Below are 19,176 nucleotides of genomic sequence, written 5' to 3' on the forward strand. Positions count from 1 at the left end.
GGGGAGAGGAGCTTTTCTCTGAGATCAGCTGCGCGTCTTCCGTAGCGGGGTGTCTTAAGGAACAAGGCAGGACTTTGGGATGTCTGGGGGCACGCGCGGAAGATGCTTTCCTGAGACCCACCGAGGGTCCCGGTCTGTGTGTGTGTCCTCTGCAGAGGGTCCAGTCTGTGTGTTTCAGAGCCTAGCAGGACGCAGGCGGTTGTGTCGTGCAGGGGTGCGGCGAGGGGCGTGGAGGCAGGCGGGTAGTGGAGCCAGCAGAGCAGGGCAGCTCCCACCTGGAGGCTCCTTTCTCTGGCACGTGGATGCCGGCTTCTGTTTGCATTTCCAAGTTGTCCGAGCTGTTCTTGGACTCGTGGGAGGGCCCTCGTCTTGCTCGCAGCCTGCAGATCAGACCCGGTCAGCCGGCCCTGCACCTCGGGAGGAGGAAGCCAGATGGACACCGGTGCGGGGACACCTTGGACCTCTGCGCCCCTTCCTGAGAGGGGGGAGGCCTGCCTGGAGGGCAGGGGGCAGGGCCTTTCCCCTCCGTATTTGTGTGACCGCGTTCCTCCGCACCACCAGCAGCATGGGCTCAGTGCTAGGAGGTCCCGAGTCACGCTCACCCCTCAGAGGGAAGGAAAGGAGCTTAGGGGGTGCTGAGCAGGGCTGGTGACGGCCTGGTGGCCCCTGTGCAGGTGCCGAGCGCTCCTTCTCCGTGTGGCACCTGCTGGAAGCAGACGGTGAATGTACCTATTATTAGCAGGAGTGCGGGCAGCCTTTCCGCTCTGACCCTGAAGCCGCCCTCCATCGGTGTCTCGTCCACGTCCGTGCCACGTGTGTGAGTGCCTGTCCCCTCGGGCGTGCGGGGGACCCGGACGGGAATAAAGCACTGTAGTATAAATACGCTCCTGTCTCAGGCCGCCTCGCCCAACGTGGAATGACAGTCCCGGCTCAGACCTTGCATATTTAAAAAGATGATTAAAATGAAGGAAAGTCGACTGTAAAAAATACACGCAAGCCAAAACCACAAAAAAAACCTGCTAAAGATACCCTGAAATTGACCAGGTACTTTGAATCGCACCTTTCTCGTGAGCGCGAATTCTCCGAACCTCCGGGACCTCACCTTCGGCAGTGCTGCTGGGGCGGCCTCTCCGCTCGGCATCGTGGTGATGACCCTGACCCGGTGTATTCCTGTGGTTACCAAGCATCCTCACAGTCTGAGGTGTATCGGACTTGCTATGTCTTAACACGAAGTTAAGTTGGGAAGGAACTCTGCTGGCACGCACCTGTAGTTGTTTAGAACTTTCTGGAACACCAAAACAGTAATCCGCCATGGGTATGGCCTGGGGAATCTGTGCCACTTTGACAGCGGGCATTTGGGGTGTTTTCCTTCAGTTTCACATATTTTGGTTATCAACTCAGAATTTCTGTTTAATTGAAAACATCGTTTCCCCCTGATGTTGAGAAACTGGTTGTCTGCTTCTTCATGTAACTACCGACCCCACCCCTGTGACTCTGCATTAACCATCCCCCTCTAGGGCTGTGTCCTCGTATGTCTGCCTTCAGAATTCTGTTCCAGAGAAGCTAACAGTGTTTTACTCCAAATAAAAGTTCCTTACTACTTCATGGTCCCTAATCTTGGAGTTCTTTGAGCGTTTTCTTTTTAATATTATGACTTAAATTTAAGTCCCGTAATTTGAATTGGTGCCTTGTTAATGGGAAGAAATGCTTTCATGTCTTCTTTCCCTTCAGTTCTTCGACTGTGTTGGGATCCCCCACGGCACCAAACAGCTGGGGCCTTTCTGCCCCATAGAGACGGTGGCTGAGGGAGCCCCAGTGTTGCCCACAGGCTGAGAGCCGTCCATCGGGGGTGACCGCTGTGCTTTACTTTAAATTCAAATTGCGTAGCATTTAAGCCGGTGTGTGAGAATGCATTTTCTTAGTCCTGTCTATCCAAGAGGGGGGAATTGAGTGGGGCACAGAGTGGTCTCTTCTGAAAATGAGATGCAGCTTAAATGACTTTTGATTCTAGTGGTTTGAAAACTCTCTCTCTCTCTCTCTCTCTCTCTCTCTCTCTCTCTTGTGCCCCCAATGCATGTTCATTCTTCTAGTGTCTCTGCCCTGGGAACTTGAAATCGGGCAGCCGGCCTGGTCTTGGCCCGCTCACCATGAGATGGACCAGCTCCCCCAGGCAGGGGCCACAGCCTCCAGCCCTCAGAAAGGTCTCGACGGAGGAGAAGGATAAAGGCTTCTCCTGGGATGTCCATCTTTGAAATCTTTGGTTATTTTTCATTTAGCCTTGCCTGAGGCAGCATTCTGTTCTGACCAGCGATCAGGGTGTTTTGTTTTTTGTTTTTTTGGGTTTGTTTTTAAGTTTATTTGTTTCTTTTGAGAGGGAGAGAGAATGAGCCAGGGAGAGGCAGAGAGAGAGGGAGAGGGAGAATCCCAAGTAGCTTCCACACTGCCAGCACAGGGCCCAATTTGGGGCTTGAACTCACAAACCGTGTAATCAGGACCTGAGCCAAAATCAAGAGTTGGACGCTTAACCAGCCGAGCCACCCAGGCACCCCCGTCTAATGCCAGTTAATATTTGTTGTGATGAAGACAATCTTAGGTGGTGGCTGATTTAGAATCAGCAGTTTGTTCATGAATCACGTTCCTTTCAATTCTCATTTTATGCCTGTTGCTTCATTGTTGTGGTTCGTATTAAAAACTATGTTGTATATATTTTTTACATGCCAGATGGGATAAAGTTTAACAGGGTTCTGAGAGGTAACAGTGAAAAGACTCTCCTCATTGCCCCTGCCCCCAAGCCACCCGGTTCCCAAACCTTCAGTCAGGAACTGTTGACTGGAAATGTTCTCGAACAAGCCTGTGTATGTATTTTCCACATGTAGTATCCCCTTACGCTGGGAACGGTTGCATTTCTGCGTGTTGACGCTTCGTTTTCCCAGCCACTTAGTATTCCATTATGTGGATATATCTAAATCTACCTAAGCCAGCTTTGGGTTTGTTACAAGTGACAGGGACAGGGGGACTCGCTGGGACGCTCTTTGAGTGTGCGGTTCGTGTTGGGAGCGTCACTGTCATTGACTCCCCTGGATCATTGGGGTCACCCTGTAGATCTGTAAGGCCACATCCCCATTTTTTTCAAAAAGAGCAGTCGGTGACGGAAAAGACGTGTTCTGCAACTTGATAAGTAATGCTGTTCGCTAGTGAGGGTGTTAGTTACCATTCGCCCAGTGCCTACCCGGGGTCATCTCCGTGCTGGCTCCATCATTGTTTGTTTGCAGGCTGTGTTTTCTCTGGGGGCTGCTGGGCTCACCAAAGAGTGGGTGTTCAGGTGCACCCCCAGTATTTAGCCCCCAGTGTGCTGGCCCATGGGGGAGGGGTCAGAAGCAGCTCTCGGTCTTCTCACGAACGTCTTTCCTTCTGAGTTCCTGCCGATGTACTTCTGTCCGTCGCTCTGCCTGCCGGCCAGGCACTCGGGTCCCCAGGGGTCCAGTGTCTCCGGTGTTGAACACCGGTCCCTTCCAGCTTCCAGCTGAGGATTCGAGGCACGTGCATCAGCCTCGCATCCCCATCTGCTTGTGGCCGCCTGTCTTCTCCACTGACCCGTCCTTTCCTGAGCACAGGGTCCTTTGTGATGGGTCGTCCCACCTCCTAAGCGTCTTTGCAGGGCCAGCGGAGGCTGGTTTCTTGGGCGGCCACCCGCCTCTTTTTCGTGCCACTGTGGATCGGGTTCACCTTGCTCCCTTCAGACACATCTCTCGTCCTTCTCCGTGATACCCCCCAGCAGCACTGCATGCTTATGCCCTCTGCTTCTATCCCGGCACCCGTGTTTATTTGAAACTGGTGGCATTGCTTGACTTTTAGGTATTTTGTGAATCGCGTTAGTACTTATTGGACGTAACATGGAGGGATGAACGTTTCTGAGTTTGCAGAAAATACGTAGAAAGTGAGAGGTGTTTGCCCTCAGCTGGTCGTAGTGGGAACGGCTGTCACCTCCTCGTGGCTCACTCCGTCTGTTGACGAGGGCATAGTGTGCGTGGTGGTGTGGGGTCGCGTCCACAAGAGACGGTGAGCGGGGAGGCGTGGGGAATCTGGTCCTTTGTGTCCTCTGTTGTGGGTGGGCGCACCTGACCTGCACCCGTGATGGCCGCCCCGGTGTTCTGGCCAGGGTGGGACTGGCTCTGTGGAGTCCCCACGGCGGCTGGGGACCCCTCATCTCTCGGACGTATCGTACAGTCTTGACTGGATCTCCGCTGTGTCCTGTGTTTGGGAGGACCAAAACCCCCGCACGGTCTTCCGAACTGTCAGTGGCTGTTGTGTTGTGCACACGGGGATTTTCCAAGCCCAGTCATTCTCTGCATGACTTTGTTGGTGGGATTTCAGACAAGACTACCTTAGTGAAATTCACTGACAGCTATAGGGGCAGTTCTGGGAAAGCCTGGGACCTCCTCAGTCTTCCTGATGGCAAACGAGCAGGATCAGAGGGTCTCAACTTACCCCCGGATAGTGTGGTCCTGTGGGGCTCGGGCAACGGGGACATTCGAGGTGGGGAGGGGCCAAGTTCTAGAAGCTCCTTGGGGTTGGGTGGAGCGTGCGTTATGGTTTAGGAGACGCAGACTTGGGAGCAGGAACGGGGCGGGAGTAGCATGAAAACCTGGTCTGCACCATCCTCGGTGTTGTTCTGGCTGGGGAAATGGCACGTTGGGGGCATTTTGACTCCGCGCTGAAGTGCGTTGTGGCACCTGACTCTGCTTTACCTCCTCTTTTACAGATGCCTTTGTGAATAGCCAGGAATGGACATTGAGTCGATCTGTCCCGGAGCTCAAAGTGGTGAGTGGTCCTTCCGGCCTCAGTGGCTGTCCTTCCTTCCTCACCTCCTCACCCCGCAGGAGAGCGGGGCTCTGTAAGAGGCAGGACGTGATGTGCGAGCACGCTCGGCCTGCATCCCGAGGGGGCCTGCTCGTCCCCGGGGCCCAGATGGGGGGGGGGGGGCACGCTTCTGGGTATGTCCCTGGGAAGGGCCAGGTGTAGCTGACCGTTGGGGACCGGAGCCCCGAGTGTGCCTGGGATGGCCACACCCGTCCGTCCATCATTCTGTCTCTCCTGCCCTTGTGCACATGCGTGTGAGAGAGCGTGTCACACACGCATGCACAAGTAGGGCTTTATTTGTCCTCTGCCGGGATGTCATGGGCAGTTTCTGTGATGAGCCGTCAAGCTTCGGAATTCATCGCTTAAACCACGCGACTGGTCGTTCACCGTGTTACAGAGGAATGACATAAGATCAAAAGAAGAGTTTGTGTATTGAGAACTTTATTCTTTCAGTGAGATTATTTAAAGCTTCAAATTGCCTTCTGTAAAAAGTGACTTGGTTCTTTGCAACCACGCCTTGGAGCACCTGTAGTCTGCACATTCCCTGTGTTAGGATGGAGGGAAGGGACCAGTATAACTTTTAAATAATCATGTTCTTGGTCACGTAAGCAGCATTTGGGAGAAGTATCTGTGTGTGTGTGTATTTACACGTATGTGTGTATGCGTATGTTCGTGTGTTTATATGTCCATGCGAGTATACGTACCTGTATACACATGTATATACCTTTGTGTATGTGCATGTATTTTTGTGTGTGCGCATGTGTGTGTCTGTATACACAGATGTGTGTGTATTTGCCTGGGGTATTTATATGTGTGTGTGTGTGTATGTAGACACGTATATGCATATGCGTGTATAGGTGTGTGCTGTGCGTGCGTCTGTATGTTTATATGCAGACACGTGTAGTTGTGTGGTATACGTATATGTTTGCACCTGGGTGTGGCGTGGGCGTCCACTTCGAGCCACTCCAGCGTTGGGCCCTGATGATAGCACGCGGGCAGGCAGGCCCTTCTCGTTCACTCCCAGCAGTGACGGGTGGCTTGGGCACAGGCCCGCTCGGTTCTCCCTGCCCCTCGCGCTCAGCCTTTCCCTTCCTGTGCCCTCTGTCCCGAGTTCCGTGTTGCTTTTAGCAGCTCCAGCCTGTGTGCCAGCGACCCCCCCGGAGGCCCTTGGACGCCTTCTCCCCCTGGGCCCCAACCTCAGTGGTGCTTTGTGGGTGACCCAGGGCAGGGGCACAACCCTTCGGGTGTCTCACTCCTGAGATGAAGAGACGGAGCCAACAAGGAACATTCTGGACCTGGAACAGAGGATATGTAACTTTTGTCACCAGGAAAAACACGTTTTTGAACCGAAGAAACAAAGGATGACGCGGGAAGGCATGTGGAGATCTGTCCGCACGGTCTCCGTGCCCTCCTGTCCCCTCCTACGTGCCTGTCCCCGCTGCCACCGCTGGGCGTCCTGGTCAGGGGACATCTTGTCCCCGCCGGAGCTCTGACCTTTCTCTGCAGCACCTGCCAACGGGTTTCCTTCCTGGTGGGAGACATAAGATCTATCGGTCCCACCCCCTTCCCGAAGCCGGGCTTCTGCCTTGAAACGGCCACCTCTTTCTGCTTCGCGTTTTGTAACCACGGTACCTGGCACAGGATTGGTCCCACCGTGCGCCTTCAGGAGACGCCCGTCGAATGAAGTTTGTCGGCGGCACTGTTGCTGGGAGGTTTGGGGGAAGATGGAGCAGTTGCAGATACGCCCCCACTCGCGTGAAACCGCCAAGAGCGCCTGCATGGTCCACGACCAGAGCGCCGGGACGGAGCGATGCTGGGGTGGCGGTGACACGGGCCGCGCCAGGAGGCGCTTGCTCTGTGCAAGGCATGTTGTGAGGGCGTCACACGAGCATCTCGCGCTCACCCGCCTGCTGCCCACGACTCGGGTACCGTTGTTACCCCTGTTTCAAGATGAGGAAACGCCCTCCGAGTCCTGAGAGTTTCCCCACGAGCCGCACACAGTCAGCAGGTGGCGGACCTGGGATTTGAACGCGGTTTGCGCTTCTGCACCAGCGGGAACCTCCTCCGTCTTGCTGCCCAGGCTGCTGGCCCCACGTGGCCACTGGGCGCTTGCAGGGTGGCCCGTGCGACTGACGAGCTGAGTTCAGACTTTTCGTTGACGTTCAGTCAACTTAAATCGAAGGAGCCGAATGCGGCCGGCGGCTCCCCTTGTGACGGTGTTACAGTCTGACTGTGATCCTTGAGTGTCGAGCTGTCTGATTTGGGGAGTTTGGGGGGGGTTCTGCCGGAGCCCCCATGTTCGTGCCGGCCCGTAATTGAGAATGGTCACTCCTAAAAACTGGTTTTCTGCTGGTGTTTCAGAAGCATGTAATTTCCTGGAGTGAATGCCTAGAGGTGTAGGAAGGGTTATGTTCGGAGGCAGCATGGATCCGTGCTCCTGAAGGGTGACTCTTTCGAGGCTTGCTAGAACGTGCCAGAGGTTGACTACGTCCCGTGGATGAGGAACCAGGACTCTGCCTTCATGCGGAGGAAGTTCTCTTTGTCCTGCCCTGTGTGTGGATGGACAGACCCCGGCGGGACAGCCCCGCTCTGGTCAGGGAGCCCTCCTGCCAAGCAAGGGCCGCTGCCCGTCCTCAGCAGGTCCCTTCTGTGCCGAGGAGTTCTCCGTGTCTCCAGAAAGTGCTCCTTTGTTCAGAGGCAGCCCCCCGTGCATCCACAGGGCCGCCGTTGTTCCGCGCCCTCGCGCGACATCCCCCGAGACAGGTGGCCCCTTAGGTCAGCGCCTCCGGGATCCCTGACTTCTGTGTCACAGACGCAGCAATTAAATGACATAATCGCAAGCCTCAAGTGGACTCTTTATGTGATATTTTGCAATAAATCTTCTGGAATCTGTCAGAGAAGAGAATCTCAGTGTTTGCTTTCTCTTCAAGCGTGGTGGTACCATGCCTCATGTTTTCTCAAGTTGTGTTCTGCTTGGGTAATCAATGATCAGTTGCTCTTGGATCCGAACGCGGGTCACCGTCCTCGGGCGGCAGGCAGTGGGTGCTCCCTGCTCACATCTGGGCAGAAACAGGAAATACGCCCTCGACGTCTCGCCCACGGAGGGAGCGTTGGGCACTTGTCACACCCTCCTGTGGGCTTTCTTTGGATTCCCAGCTGGGATTTTTATTGACGGCCTTGATTTTCTTTTCAACAAACTGCACTAAGTTTAGCAGGTAAGTGGTGAGGTTTAGGATGACAGAAAAATCAGTCTCAACAGAGATGGTGCTCTTTCTCCTCTTGTAACAGGAGAACGTGGAGCAGTGGCCCTGGCAGTCGGGGCTCCTCCCCAGGGTGCAGGGCCCGTGGCACCGTGACGGCGTCTGTCTGCCGTCGTGTCATTTTCCGGACGCCTCACCTGTGCTCCTGAGCGGCCCCGTGTGAAGCCTGTAGGCGAGGGTGAGCTTTCCTCCTTTCATCCAGAAGCGGTCGTGGAACCCGGAGGAGCTTCGCCGCCTGAAAAGCGTCTTCGTCCCTTTTTATTTCCTCCTCACAGCCGGCTGTTTGTTTCTGCCAGTGGTTCCAATTGACACAAGGCCCATGGGGTGCCAGTGGAAGGTCTCCGGGGTGGCCTTCCCCCCGCCACCCCCAAGACGCATTGACTTTTCTCCTGAAGGGGAAGCTCATTCTCTGCAGAGCACTGTTGTGTGGGGAGGAAGGAATGTGCCACACGCAGGAAGCACAGACCGAGCAGTGTTTGATTTTGAGCATTTTCCTCCTCGGGAAAGAGAAAGTCTAATCTTAATTAAAAATTTAATTTTGCGGCACGCTGGTTTGGGTTTTCTCAGCATGAGCTGACAAACAGCAGGTGCCCTTGAGCAAAAGAATAATTAATAGGTAGAGATTCTCGGCTTATAGAGGCCCCAGGTAAAAAGAAGACAGGAGTCCCGTCGGAAAGGGAAACATCTCTATTTCGGGTCTGCCCACGTCACCTGGCTTTGTGCCCCGGTAACAAAGCATCTCTGTTTGTCCTGGTGCTGGAGCCGCTCACTCGTTTGCTCATTTACGCAGCGGGTGCCGTTGGGAGACGCCCGGGCCGGGTGCAGCACTGAGACCCAGGGGACAGAGACCCAGACCCTGCCCTTGGGAAATTGTCAGCCTCTCCGACAGACCCGCATAGTGATGCTGGTAACACAGAGGTCACGAGACGGCGTTGTGAGGAGGGCACTAAGGGGGCTTTGAGGAGAGGTTCCCGGTTGAGGCTGTGCTTTAGGAAGGCTTCTCGGAGGAGGTGACCTCTGAGCCGCTTGCTGAGCAGTGAGCAGGAGTAGTATTTCAGGAAGTGATTGATGAGGAAAGGTCCAGGTGTCTGGAGACAGATAGCAAGTCCTGTCAGGGCGAGGCAGTTTCCAGGAGTCTCTCTGCTATTCCTGGGGTGAAGGGGGGAGCCTGTAGACAGACCAGCTAGCATCTGCCCCGGTGACCCAGTGTGACTGGGAAAGTGCTTAGGAGCACCAGGGCTCCACGGGAATCTGGGATGGTTTCCACGTTTCCGGTTTGAGAAGCCTGGCGAGGTGTGGCCATAGAGGGTGACGAGCAAACCGGGGCGAGAACGCGCGATCTGGACGTGCTGGGGTTCGAGCACCAGCTTGGGTGGCGTGGGGTGCATGCGGACGACTGGTGGGGGGGCTGGAGAACGAGATTTGGGAACAGCAGGTTGGTCCGGGAGGGCGGGACGTGGCCAGGCGCACTGGGGCCTGAGAGTCGAGACTCTGGAAGAAACCAGGAGACCTGGAGAGCGCTCACGTGGGCTTAGCAGGAATTCCAGGAGGACGCTCGGGCAGGAAGTTTGGAGAAAGCGTGTCTGGTCTGTGGCTTCCGGTGATGGGCTGGGTCAGGAGCAAGAGGGAGGCTAGCGCTTTTAGGAATGAGGTCATCTCTGACCTCAGGGCCAGCGTCCCTGTGGCTCTTGGATCAGCACTTGACATTGTGAGGGTCAAGGGTGGGACCAGGAGGGTGGGAGTGAGCTGTGAGCCTGGCCCTGGTGGGAAAGGGGAAGCAGGCTCCTAGGAGGCCACCTGCGTCCGGAGGCAGGGCTCTGGTTTTGTGTTTCTGAAAGAATTGATTTGGGCGTGCTTAAACGCAGAGAGGAGAGATCTGGTGGGGAAGGTACAGTGCAGGAGGGGGGTCGCTGGTGGGCTGCTTGCAGAGAAGGCAGAGGGCGTGAGGTCCCCAGCACAGGCGAAGGGAAGCCTTCCCAAGGGGCCGGCTGCCCTCAAGTCCATGTCTTGTCTGGCAAGCCTGCTGCCTTGCCAGAGCAGTGGCCCTCCTGACTCTCGATGGGCATTTTTAACCCAGTCCGGACCCCTCTGCTGCCTTGACCCTGGGCCGAGCCCCTGCAGCCCCTCCCCCACACCGTCCTCCCTCGATGTTTCTCAGCTGGCCTGGCTCCAGAACCACCCCCCGAGTCTGGTGGAATGTACCAGAATACCCTTCTCACTCCCATTGTACTCTGTCCTGGACCGCGCCCCGTTCGACACAGCAAACCCCGCCTGGGACGGTGAGGGTGCGTAGTCCGTGTCGACGGGCCGACTCAGCCTACGCTCTCCTGATAGACCCGTGGCACACGGTGTCGGAAGAAGGCCGCTGTCTGTGGGTTCACACGGCGTTGACGCCCTCTGAGCCGGCAAGGCTGATGAGAGCAGGAGGTGCAAACGGAGGGCACGGGAATCTCTTCCACTTGCGGAGGAGAATTTAATGAGCCGGGTTCGGGCCCTCCAGCCGCTGCTTGCCTGTGGTCACGCTCAGACTTATGTTTTCCCCTCCCCCTGTTTGCAGATCGACGAGCAGAGTGATGTAATGATACTGAACGGTCGTCCGATTCTTTGTTTCAGGGAATCGTGGGTAACCTGGCCAGCGGAAAGTCGGCCCTGGTGCACCGGTATCTGACCGGCACATACGTCCAGGAGGAGTCTCCCGAAGGTATGCTGGGTGGCAGGCCACGTCAAGCTCAGGAGCGTTTAGCTTACGAAAGTTTTCTGTAGCGTATTCTAAATCGTTACTATGATGCATCACACGTTTTGAGAAAGAATAAAATACCAGGCAGTGAAAGTCCTTAGGTATGTTGTTTCTTTTGTAGTATTTTTAGCTAACTGATGCTATTCTCTTTGGCATTTGGAGCCGTAGAGTAGAGCCTTGAAATGCTGTTGAATTTATCTCTTATCTAGCAGTCCTGGCGTTTCAAATGTTAATCCAGGGTCACCCCTTTAAACGTGACTCGGACATTTGTCTGTTCCGGATACTAAGTTTGTACATAATCTGCACGTACTGTTACCTAGTGGTAGATAGGAGCCTCTCAGGTTACCACCACCGTATGTTTGAGTATGTTTCCCCCATATATTGTATTCTGAACATTTAAGAATCATTTTGCATGAGAGTAAGAGATTTCTTTTGCCATTAGGCTTTTGCTTCTTCAGTTAACATGTTCACATTTTATTTTTTGCTTTAAGTAGAGTTAAGGCAGTGACAGGAAGCCATGTAATCCCTGTGTTCTTTAATCCACGTAGAGTTCACAGGAAGTTTTCTGAGTTATATTTTCTCTCCGTGTAACCTTTTAAAATCCAACTCTGAGACACTGAATTTCTGGTTCCTTCTTTTTCTTACTGGCTGTTCCATTCTTTGCAGATATGGACGCAGGTAACTATACATTTTCTTCATGGCAGAACTTGTCTTGTTGGAAGAGAGAGGAGAGACACAACTTCGCACTGTAGTGTTCCCTTGCCTCCTCGTTCTGTGTATCATCCGATTTTGTTTCATTTCATCCTTTTATTTCAGTTAAACATTTCACCCTGTTTTGTCCCTTAGATGTCTTCTTAGCAGTAGTCCTGAGTAGCTTCCCATGTTTCCTGTAACACCTGTTCTAGCATTTAACTCTTGTCCTGGATCCCGTGTAACCATTCAGAAGAGTCTGGAAGGCTGGCGTTCTGGGGCCCTTCGGGGTTCTGCCGTCACTGTGCAGAATTTTGCAACCCTGTCATCACGGCCTCGTGGTGGTCACCTCAGGGAAAGGCCCGCTTTTCCGTTACCCGTGTGGAGAGGGGGGTTTAGGGAGATGGGTCGTGGAGGCTCCTGGGCGGGGATCGAAGGGAAGCAGGGTGTCTATCCGATGGAAAACGTATATACCTGCTAGAAAATGGCATGGTTTGGAGACCGGGGTCGGGGGTGGGGGGGGGGGGGGGCGGTGCAGGGAGGAGAGAAGGTTCCAGGTCTTTCTGACGTCTTTCCTGGGACCTGTGCCTGAGTCGTGCTGGTGTTGGATTTGTTCCTTGGTATCCGAGTGTGGAATGTAGCCATGGTCGTTTTGATTCCACCTGGAGAGTCAGAGCATTTTTCCCGGGCTTTCTACTCACTCGTCGGGGTTAGGCGTTGTATAGGTCGGTGACCCCAGATGCCGAAGGACTGGCCGACCTGACCTCAGATGATCCCCTCCTCCAGTAAATCCACTCGCGCTCTCCTCAGATGCTCTGATTTCCACCAGGGGCCGCCGGTGACGTGGTGTGGGCCCCTGGTTTTGCTGCCAGTGCTCTGGCGTTGGGACACCAGTCCCTGAGCCGTGGATGCCGTTCTCGTCCCCACGTGGTGCTGTTTTGTCATTATTGTAGCTTCTGCTGTTTTCCCACTTGCTATTTTCGGTCTGTTCCATCACATTTGGGCCTGTGATTTCTTTGCCGGGGGCCCTTATATTTTGATGAGCATGAAGGCATTTTTCTTGAACGTTCATACTTCAGAAGTAAAATTTGTACCCAGTGGGGTGACTTAAACCGTGGTCTCTAATGAACCCACTTCCTTGACGCCTTTTACTCTACTAAAATTTCATGGCATCGCATACAGTTATAAAAGTATGTTATTTTAAAGGAGAGCGTGTGACTACACCAAAGGCCGTCCCTGTCCTCGTCGGCAAAGTCTCATCCCCCCTCCCCTCCTCCAGTGGCGCCTGTGCCCAGGGCCCCCCGGACCAGGGGAAGGACTGTCAGTGGTCTTTTCTCAAGGGCTCAGCCCACCTGTCTTCTCATGTGACCCCAGGTCATGGGTGGGGCTGCCAGGTGGGCCCTAGTGGACCTGTGTCAGGGCCTCTGGCTGCAGAAAGAACTGGGGGAGGTGGCCCCCTGTGCCTGGAAACCCCATAAGCCCCAGTGAATCTTTGTTTCCCAGGAGCTGTCTGCATGTGCCTTCGTGGAACCAGGCATGTGGCCATGTCCTTGCCTGTCATGCAGGGGGACCAGGGAGCCACCCCCCACTTCCTGTCCACTTGCCTGGGCCTCTCGTGCAGGGGCACCAGGGAGCCGCCCCCCACTTCCTGTCCACTTGCCTGGGTGAGTTTCAGAGCTGCAGGAGAATCCGGTTGTTTCTGAAAGGACACGAACAAGGAAAGCCTGGGTCCCTCACCGTCTGGCCACACTGAAGTTCTTTCTCACCACCAGGGAGTCTGTACCTGGAAAGTAATTATAGTTCTTGTCGGATGTGTTAACATCGACCGAGTGCCTGTGCCCGCCTCATTGAGAAGCTTTACACTCAGAACGTTCTGGAGTCGGGACGTACCAGAGTCGTTGCCCAGGTTTACGGAGCACGTCCGAGCAACGGAATCCCGTCCCACGAGTGTGGGCGGCAGGTGAAGCCCATTAGAGCTCAGCCCCACCTGCCACAGCTCACAGAGGCCAGAGGTCAGGTTCGAGGGCAGCTAGCTGCTGACGGGCATCTCCATCGCCACGCTGGGGGTGGTGCCCTTCGGGTGAGCTGCAAGGCCTGTCCACTGCTTCTGGCTTGTCCTCCTTTTCCTCTCGAAGCTGCCGGGGACCAGCTGCCTCTGGCCGCACGCGGGCAGTGACTTCAGGCACGAGGATTTTGCTGCCGGGACTGTGAGGTCTGCTTGCGCACCCGGAGCTCTCCTGTTCCCACCTGGTTGTCCCTTGATTTAATTAGCGTGCAGTGTCCTTTAGCGTCACTCTGACCTGTCACAGGATCTGTAGGTTGCTGGCTGTGTGAGGTGGCGGAGGCCTGCTGTTTTCAGACGAGTGTGCTCTCCGTAGAAAACTCTGGCATGGGATGACCCCAGACGTTTGCCGGAACGTACTTTGCATCAGACTGGTCGTAGCTGGGTTTCCGAAGATAACAGCTGTTGTGTTTTAGTCGTGTGATTCCTTCTCGCTGGTATTTTTTCCTCGTAGTAGAGAGAGTTGAGCAACACGATTTCGGTAATTTTAAAGATGCAGTTTAAATGAAGGACGGATTTAAGTATTTTGTGTATTTTTTTTTTTAATTAGTAAATTAGCAATGCAAAAGTGGGCACCTCAGCAGGGAGCCAGTGATTCCATCAGAGGAATCCAAGGAGTAAAATTTTGTGCAGGCGGATATCCGTTCAGCCGTGCGTGTGCGTGTGTGTGCGTGTGTGTGTCTGAGTCCTAAGGCCGCCCTGACAAATTACTACAAACCAAGTGGCTTAAATCAGCAGAACTTCACTGTCACGGCCGTGCAGACCAGAAGCCTGAGATGAAGGTGTTGATGAGGTTGGTTCTTTCTGGAAGGCTCTGAGCGGGAGTCTCTTCTGTGCCTGGCTGCTGACAACCTTCGGCTCCTTGGCTCGTAGACCCATCACTGCAATCTCTGTCCCTTTCATGCGACGACATTCTTCCAGTGCCCTTGTCTCCGTGTCCAGATTTCCCTCTTTTCGTGGGAACGGCAGTCACTGGGTGTAGGGTCCCCCCTCACCTCCCCCGTTCTCTAGTCTGACCTCATTTTCATCACATCTGCCAAGACCCTCTTTCCAGATGAGGCCACGTCACAGGTGTCGGGGGCCAGGACTCGAATATCTCTCTTGGGGGCTGGACTCCAACCCACGAATGACCCTCCGTGTTTTGCGCACACGGTGTGTAAGCAGAAGCCGCAGTCAGCGCCGTGAAGTTGCCCTGTTCCCTCCCGGGGCAGGAGGAGCGGGGGGCGACCCCTGCTCTTCCCGGAGCCTCACAGACACGAGATGAGCGTGTGTGTGTGACCTTCACACCTCTGATGGGAATTTCACGGCTGCCGTTCCCCTGCAATAGAGACAAGATGAAAATGACCCCTTTGCTCTCAGCGCCCTATTAATGGCTGCGAATTAGAATTGTGAATGATGTTTTGGGCATGGAATTAGAGTCTCCACCTCGTGTAGGTGCTTAATATTCACAGTGCATCCCTCCTTCCCCACCGCAGACCTCCGTGACCGCCATTCGGCGTTTAACTCTCTCCCCTCAAAACTGAGAAAAGGAAAACAGGAGAGGAAACCAGGCTCTCCAGGGTCAGTGGGAATTTGATGGACACTGTGGACCTGCCCTCAGCCACTTGACCCCGGGCGGGCTGGAAGATTGTGGGCTGTGGCGTCCCGGAGACGCTTGGAGCTTTGGAACGGAGTCGTTCCCCTGAGACCCTGTCTCCGTGACATCCCTGCGTTCTTCTCCCTCATGCCGTGGGCCCTGCCGAGCTGTGTGGATGGCTCGTGCCGAAGCATCTGGAGCCCGGGGACCTCACACCCAGAGCTGCCTTTGTGTTCGTGGGGTAGGGGACGGGCCCAGAGCTGAGATGAGACTCGGCTGTCTGGTGGATTGAGTGGGAGATTATAAACTGGGTGGAGACAGGCTTAAGAATGTCCGTGGACCCTCCTTCCTGGGATAATGAGATTAACTGCTCTTCGCTAATTTTTCAAGGAAGTACCAGAACTAACAGGGCAGAAGGTGCCAGGGTGTCCGTCCCTAGTTGTGGGTGTCACGTGCAGCTGGGCAGTTCTCTGGTCACTGCCCCCTGCAGCAAGGGCTTGCTGGCGGTAAGGTCCCCGCGAGCTGGCCGTCCCTCCCCCGTTCCCGCCCGCAGGACTCTGCCCGCGTCCGTCTCTGGGCAGCAGATAGGTTCTCAGGAGCACATGTATCCGAAATAGTTTTTTAATGAATGTTTACTTAGTTGCTTAGAAACAAACCATGTGGTAAACACTTAGCCATATTTTCTGGGACACATGAAATGCGTTTAGGCCGTCTGCCCCCAAAATCCTTTCCAAATCAAATAAACGTGAAAAAAAAAATTTTTTTTTGTCCGCTACCACTGCTCAACAGATGTTAGGGCTTATTTCTAAACACGTCTTTGTGCTGTTTAACGTTCCAACGAAAAAATCTGTAAACTCTAATAAAAGTTGAGTTGTTTTGAAGCCCAGCCATTTAAATGTTTTCAACATAATTTTACCATGTTACTCGTAACCAAGTGATTATGTGTACATGATAATTTTTTAACGAGGATTATCTGTAAACCTTAAGATGACAAGCAGCCTGCCAGTAGGTTGGTTTAATAGATCGAGCAGAAGTCCGGTCTTTCACATTCCCTAACTATTTCAAAGCAGCCTCTGACCGTGGAAGTTTCACTGAGCTCTCCTTCCTTCCGTCCATAGAACAGTCCGTTAACTCTGTCCTCTCCCAGCTAGGCCATAGGGAGGCTTAGGTGATGTTGTCCAGAGTAGGTGAAGGCTACTAAAATTCTTAGTAGAGCCACCAAGAAACAATAAAAGAGGCATATTCTCTATGGAAAAGAAAGCTGTAAACTAAGAATAAGGAGGGGGGTGCCGGGGGGGCTCAGTTGGTTGAGCGTCCTGCTTCGGCTCAGGTCGTGATCTCGCGGTTCGTGGGTTCGAGCCCCGTGTCGGGCTCTGTGCTGATGGCTCGGAAACAAGAAACTGCGGGGCTACTGAGAGTCGCTACCTTCTAGATGGAGAGCAGAAGAGCCTCCTGGGTAAACAGCTATACTTCACGGCAGCAACCGCTGCGTGGCCGGGTGAGTCTCTGAGCACCCAGGAGGGGGCGTGCCGGCTTGTGCCACGGGACTCGGAGCCCCCACGCGGTCCAGTGCATGCTGTCCGCACAGCCTCTGCCTTCCCGAGACCCCTCTTGACGTCACACATTGTTGTCACCACACTGTTTCCTTACTAGGAAAGAGGAGAGGAGGACTCGTTTCACTGTTGCAATTACAGACGATTTTTTCCCACGGAGAGGTTCGTACCAAAGGTGTTTTTTTAGGGCTTTAAACGCATGACCTTTGCACTGCAAAGGAGAAAACAGTCACTGGGTCTGTCAAAGCTGAACCCCCCTCCCCCGGCCACTTAGGTGCCCTCGCCCTCGCCCTTTGCCACATCTGTCCCCGTCTTGGGCCCAGATTCTCCTCATCTTGGCAGTTGACGCCCATCCCAGGGAATCCGAATGGCAGTGGGACCGTCCGGCACTGGCCCGGGCGGCGCCTGCCCTGGTCTGGCAGCCACGGGGTCCGTGTGTGTTGTATTAGCCTAGACCCTCGAGCGGAAGGGACGGACTAGATGAGCAAGTTCAGTGCGCCTAAGTAGAGCAGAGATTGATTTACTTGAGGACCGGGAGCAGCGGAGGGCATGGGTTTAGCTCTGGAAAGTCCCTGCTGATCCACGTAAGCTCGTGAGGAACCGCCTCTCCCACTTCTTGCCCCCGTGGGCTTCGTGCTCAGCTAGGTCTCCCCCCTTGGTGGCAGGCAGTTCGTGGGTGGCCTCGTGACCCCGTGATCCTTAGTGTTCACAGCAGATGGGGGAGGGTTGATTGTTTCTCTCCGTGGCTGCAGCAGCCGGTCAGACGTGGCCCCGGCTGCCTTGCTGGAGCCCCGTGCTCCTCCTGTGTTGTAACCACCGGGGGGCTCGTAGCTCTTCTCCCCTGACTCACGGGTCGGGCGTCTCTGTTTGCACTGTGACAGCCAGGTGCCCTGGAAATGCCGCGGGCACAGTTGAACTCACCCCAGCGCTGCCCCCGGCGGATCTCTCCCTGTGACTCCTGCAGTGTCCCTTTGGCTGCGGACCTGGGGCTTTTCGGGCATTGCTTTTCCTTCTTGGTTTTCAGGGGCACAGAACTTTGGAATGTTAGGCATTTGTTTGGATCCTAAGGTAGCAGCTCTCAGAACCGATTTCCTGCACCCCCCTCCGCACTGTCCTCTTAACTCACCACCTCTCCTTCCCCCTCGCTCTGTTGCATGGGTCCTGGGAAATGGGAGAGATCACGTACCTGTAACCATTCCTCGGCTAGGGCGATCTGACATCGGGGCGGAGAGGTTTTCTGTGGAAGGCAGTGCAGAAAGGGAGAGATCCCGGGCCGAGGCCAGCCTTGGGGCGAACAGAGAAGAGGGTGAGGGACACACCGTGCCCGGGGCAGAGAGGAGGGTGCGGGAGAGGGAGGCGGGGGTTGGGAGAAGCTCCCTGCCTGGTCGTGGGTCAGGGTGGAGAGGAGGCTGGGAGTGAACTTGAAAGTACGGAGCTGACCTTTCAGTCGTGGCCGATTAGAGGTGGAGCTGTCAGCGTCGTCGGCAGAAAACGTTGCATCCCGTGAGACCGCACTCGCTTGACCTCACGGCTCTGAGCGTGAGCTCCCCTCTGGGGTCGTGGCCAGCTCCAGGGGCAGGACTCGGCGAGAGGGAGGTAGAAGTCAGCAGCCGTGAAATAGGCCAGGTGCCAGGAAGAATCCCTAGGGGAGTCTGTGGTATCCTGAAAGTGCCCTTGAACTCGCCTCCGGGTCCTGTGCTCCTGCGGGAGTCAGGCGTCTCCGGCCTGAGGGCAGGGCATCCGCAGGAACCGGCCGTGCGCTCTGGGAAGGACCGGGGCCGGTTGTGTGTGTGTACACGGGTGCACACGTGCACAGCTACCAGTGACTAAAGGTCACAATTTTGTATGGTTCACGTGAGTTCGCAGACGACTGACCCAGGCCAGAAGCGAAAACCAGATTCTACTTCAGCGTCATGCTTTATCCATCCCGGCCGGCTTCCTGGAGGTGGAGTGTTGGGAGACTCTGAGGCAGGACCTAGTTCAGGGAGAGTATGAAGTGTGATGAGGAGGTGATGCCTGTCCTGGGTCTGGAAGCTGCTTGTGTTCTGTTCCCGTGGCCCCGGGGAGCCCCGGGTGCGGCCGGCACTTGTTACCCTTTTCTGAGCCCCGCCCCCCCCCCCCCCATTTTTCTTAAAAGTGTTTTGTTTATTTTAAGCCATAATGTCACAAACAAAAGAAGAAAACAGCTCTTGCTCTTTGAGGGCCACTTGAGTCTGTTGATGGTGTGGAGAGTGTGGAACCCCTGGGCTTGCGGACAGACCGTCTCTCTTCGTTCTGCAGGACGAGGGGAGTGGGTCCGGGCTGCACCGAGCAGGGGGTCAGCGCCCAGCCCAGCATGGGTGGGGAGGGGAGGGCCTGTCAGAGGGCGGGGCGGGGGGGGTCCCTGCATCGCCTGGCAGTGGGTCAGGGCAGTTGCCCTGTGAGTCTGGGGGCCCTCG

At 55.0% G+C, this 19,176-nt stretch overlaps 1 protein-coding gene across 10 annotated transcripts in view; it reads left to right on the forward strand.

Moving 5' to 3' along the window:
* The window catches only part of AGAP1 (ArfGAP with GTPase domain, ankyrin repeat and PH domain 1), a 553,979-nt gene that overhangs the window by 184,339 nt on the left and 350,464 nt on the right, over positions 1–19,176 (forward strand). For 8 of the 10 annotated variants that reach the window (XR_007149568.1, XM_047846407.1, XM_047846411.1 and 5 more), the window contains exons 2-3: positions 4,763–4,821; positions 10,734–10,821. The exons of 1 other annotated variant lie outside the window; for it this stretch is intronic. Coding sequence is in view for 7 of the 9 variants with exons in the window: in XM_047846407.1 (XP_047702363.1) it covers positions 4,763–4,821; positions 10,734–10,821 (147 nt within the window). In the remaining 2 variants the exon portion in view is untranslated. Of the gene's footprint in view, positions 1–4,762; positions 4,822–9,916; positions 10,009–10,733; positions 10,822–19,176 lie in introns of those variants that run through there. One more of the 10 variants, XM_047846413.1, reaches the window with a different exon arrangement.

Source organism: Prionailurus viverrinus, unplaced genomic scaffold (genome assembly GCF_022837055.1).
Source record: "Prionailurus viverrinus isolate Anna unplaced genomic scaffold, UM_Priviv_1.0 scaffold_39, whole genome shotgun sequence".
Taxonomy (NCBI): domain Eukaryota; kingdom Metazoa; phylum Chordata; class Mammalia; order Carnivora; family Felidae; genus Prionailurus; species Prionailurus viverrinus.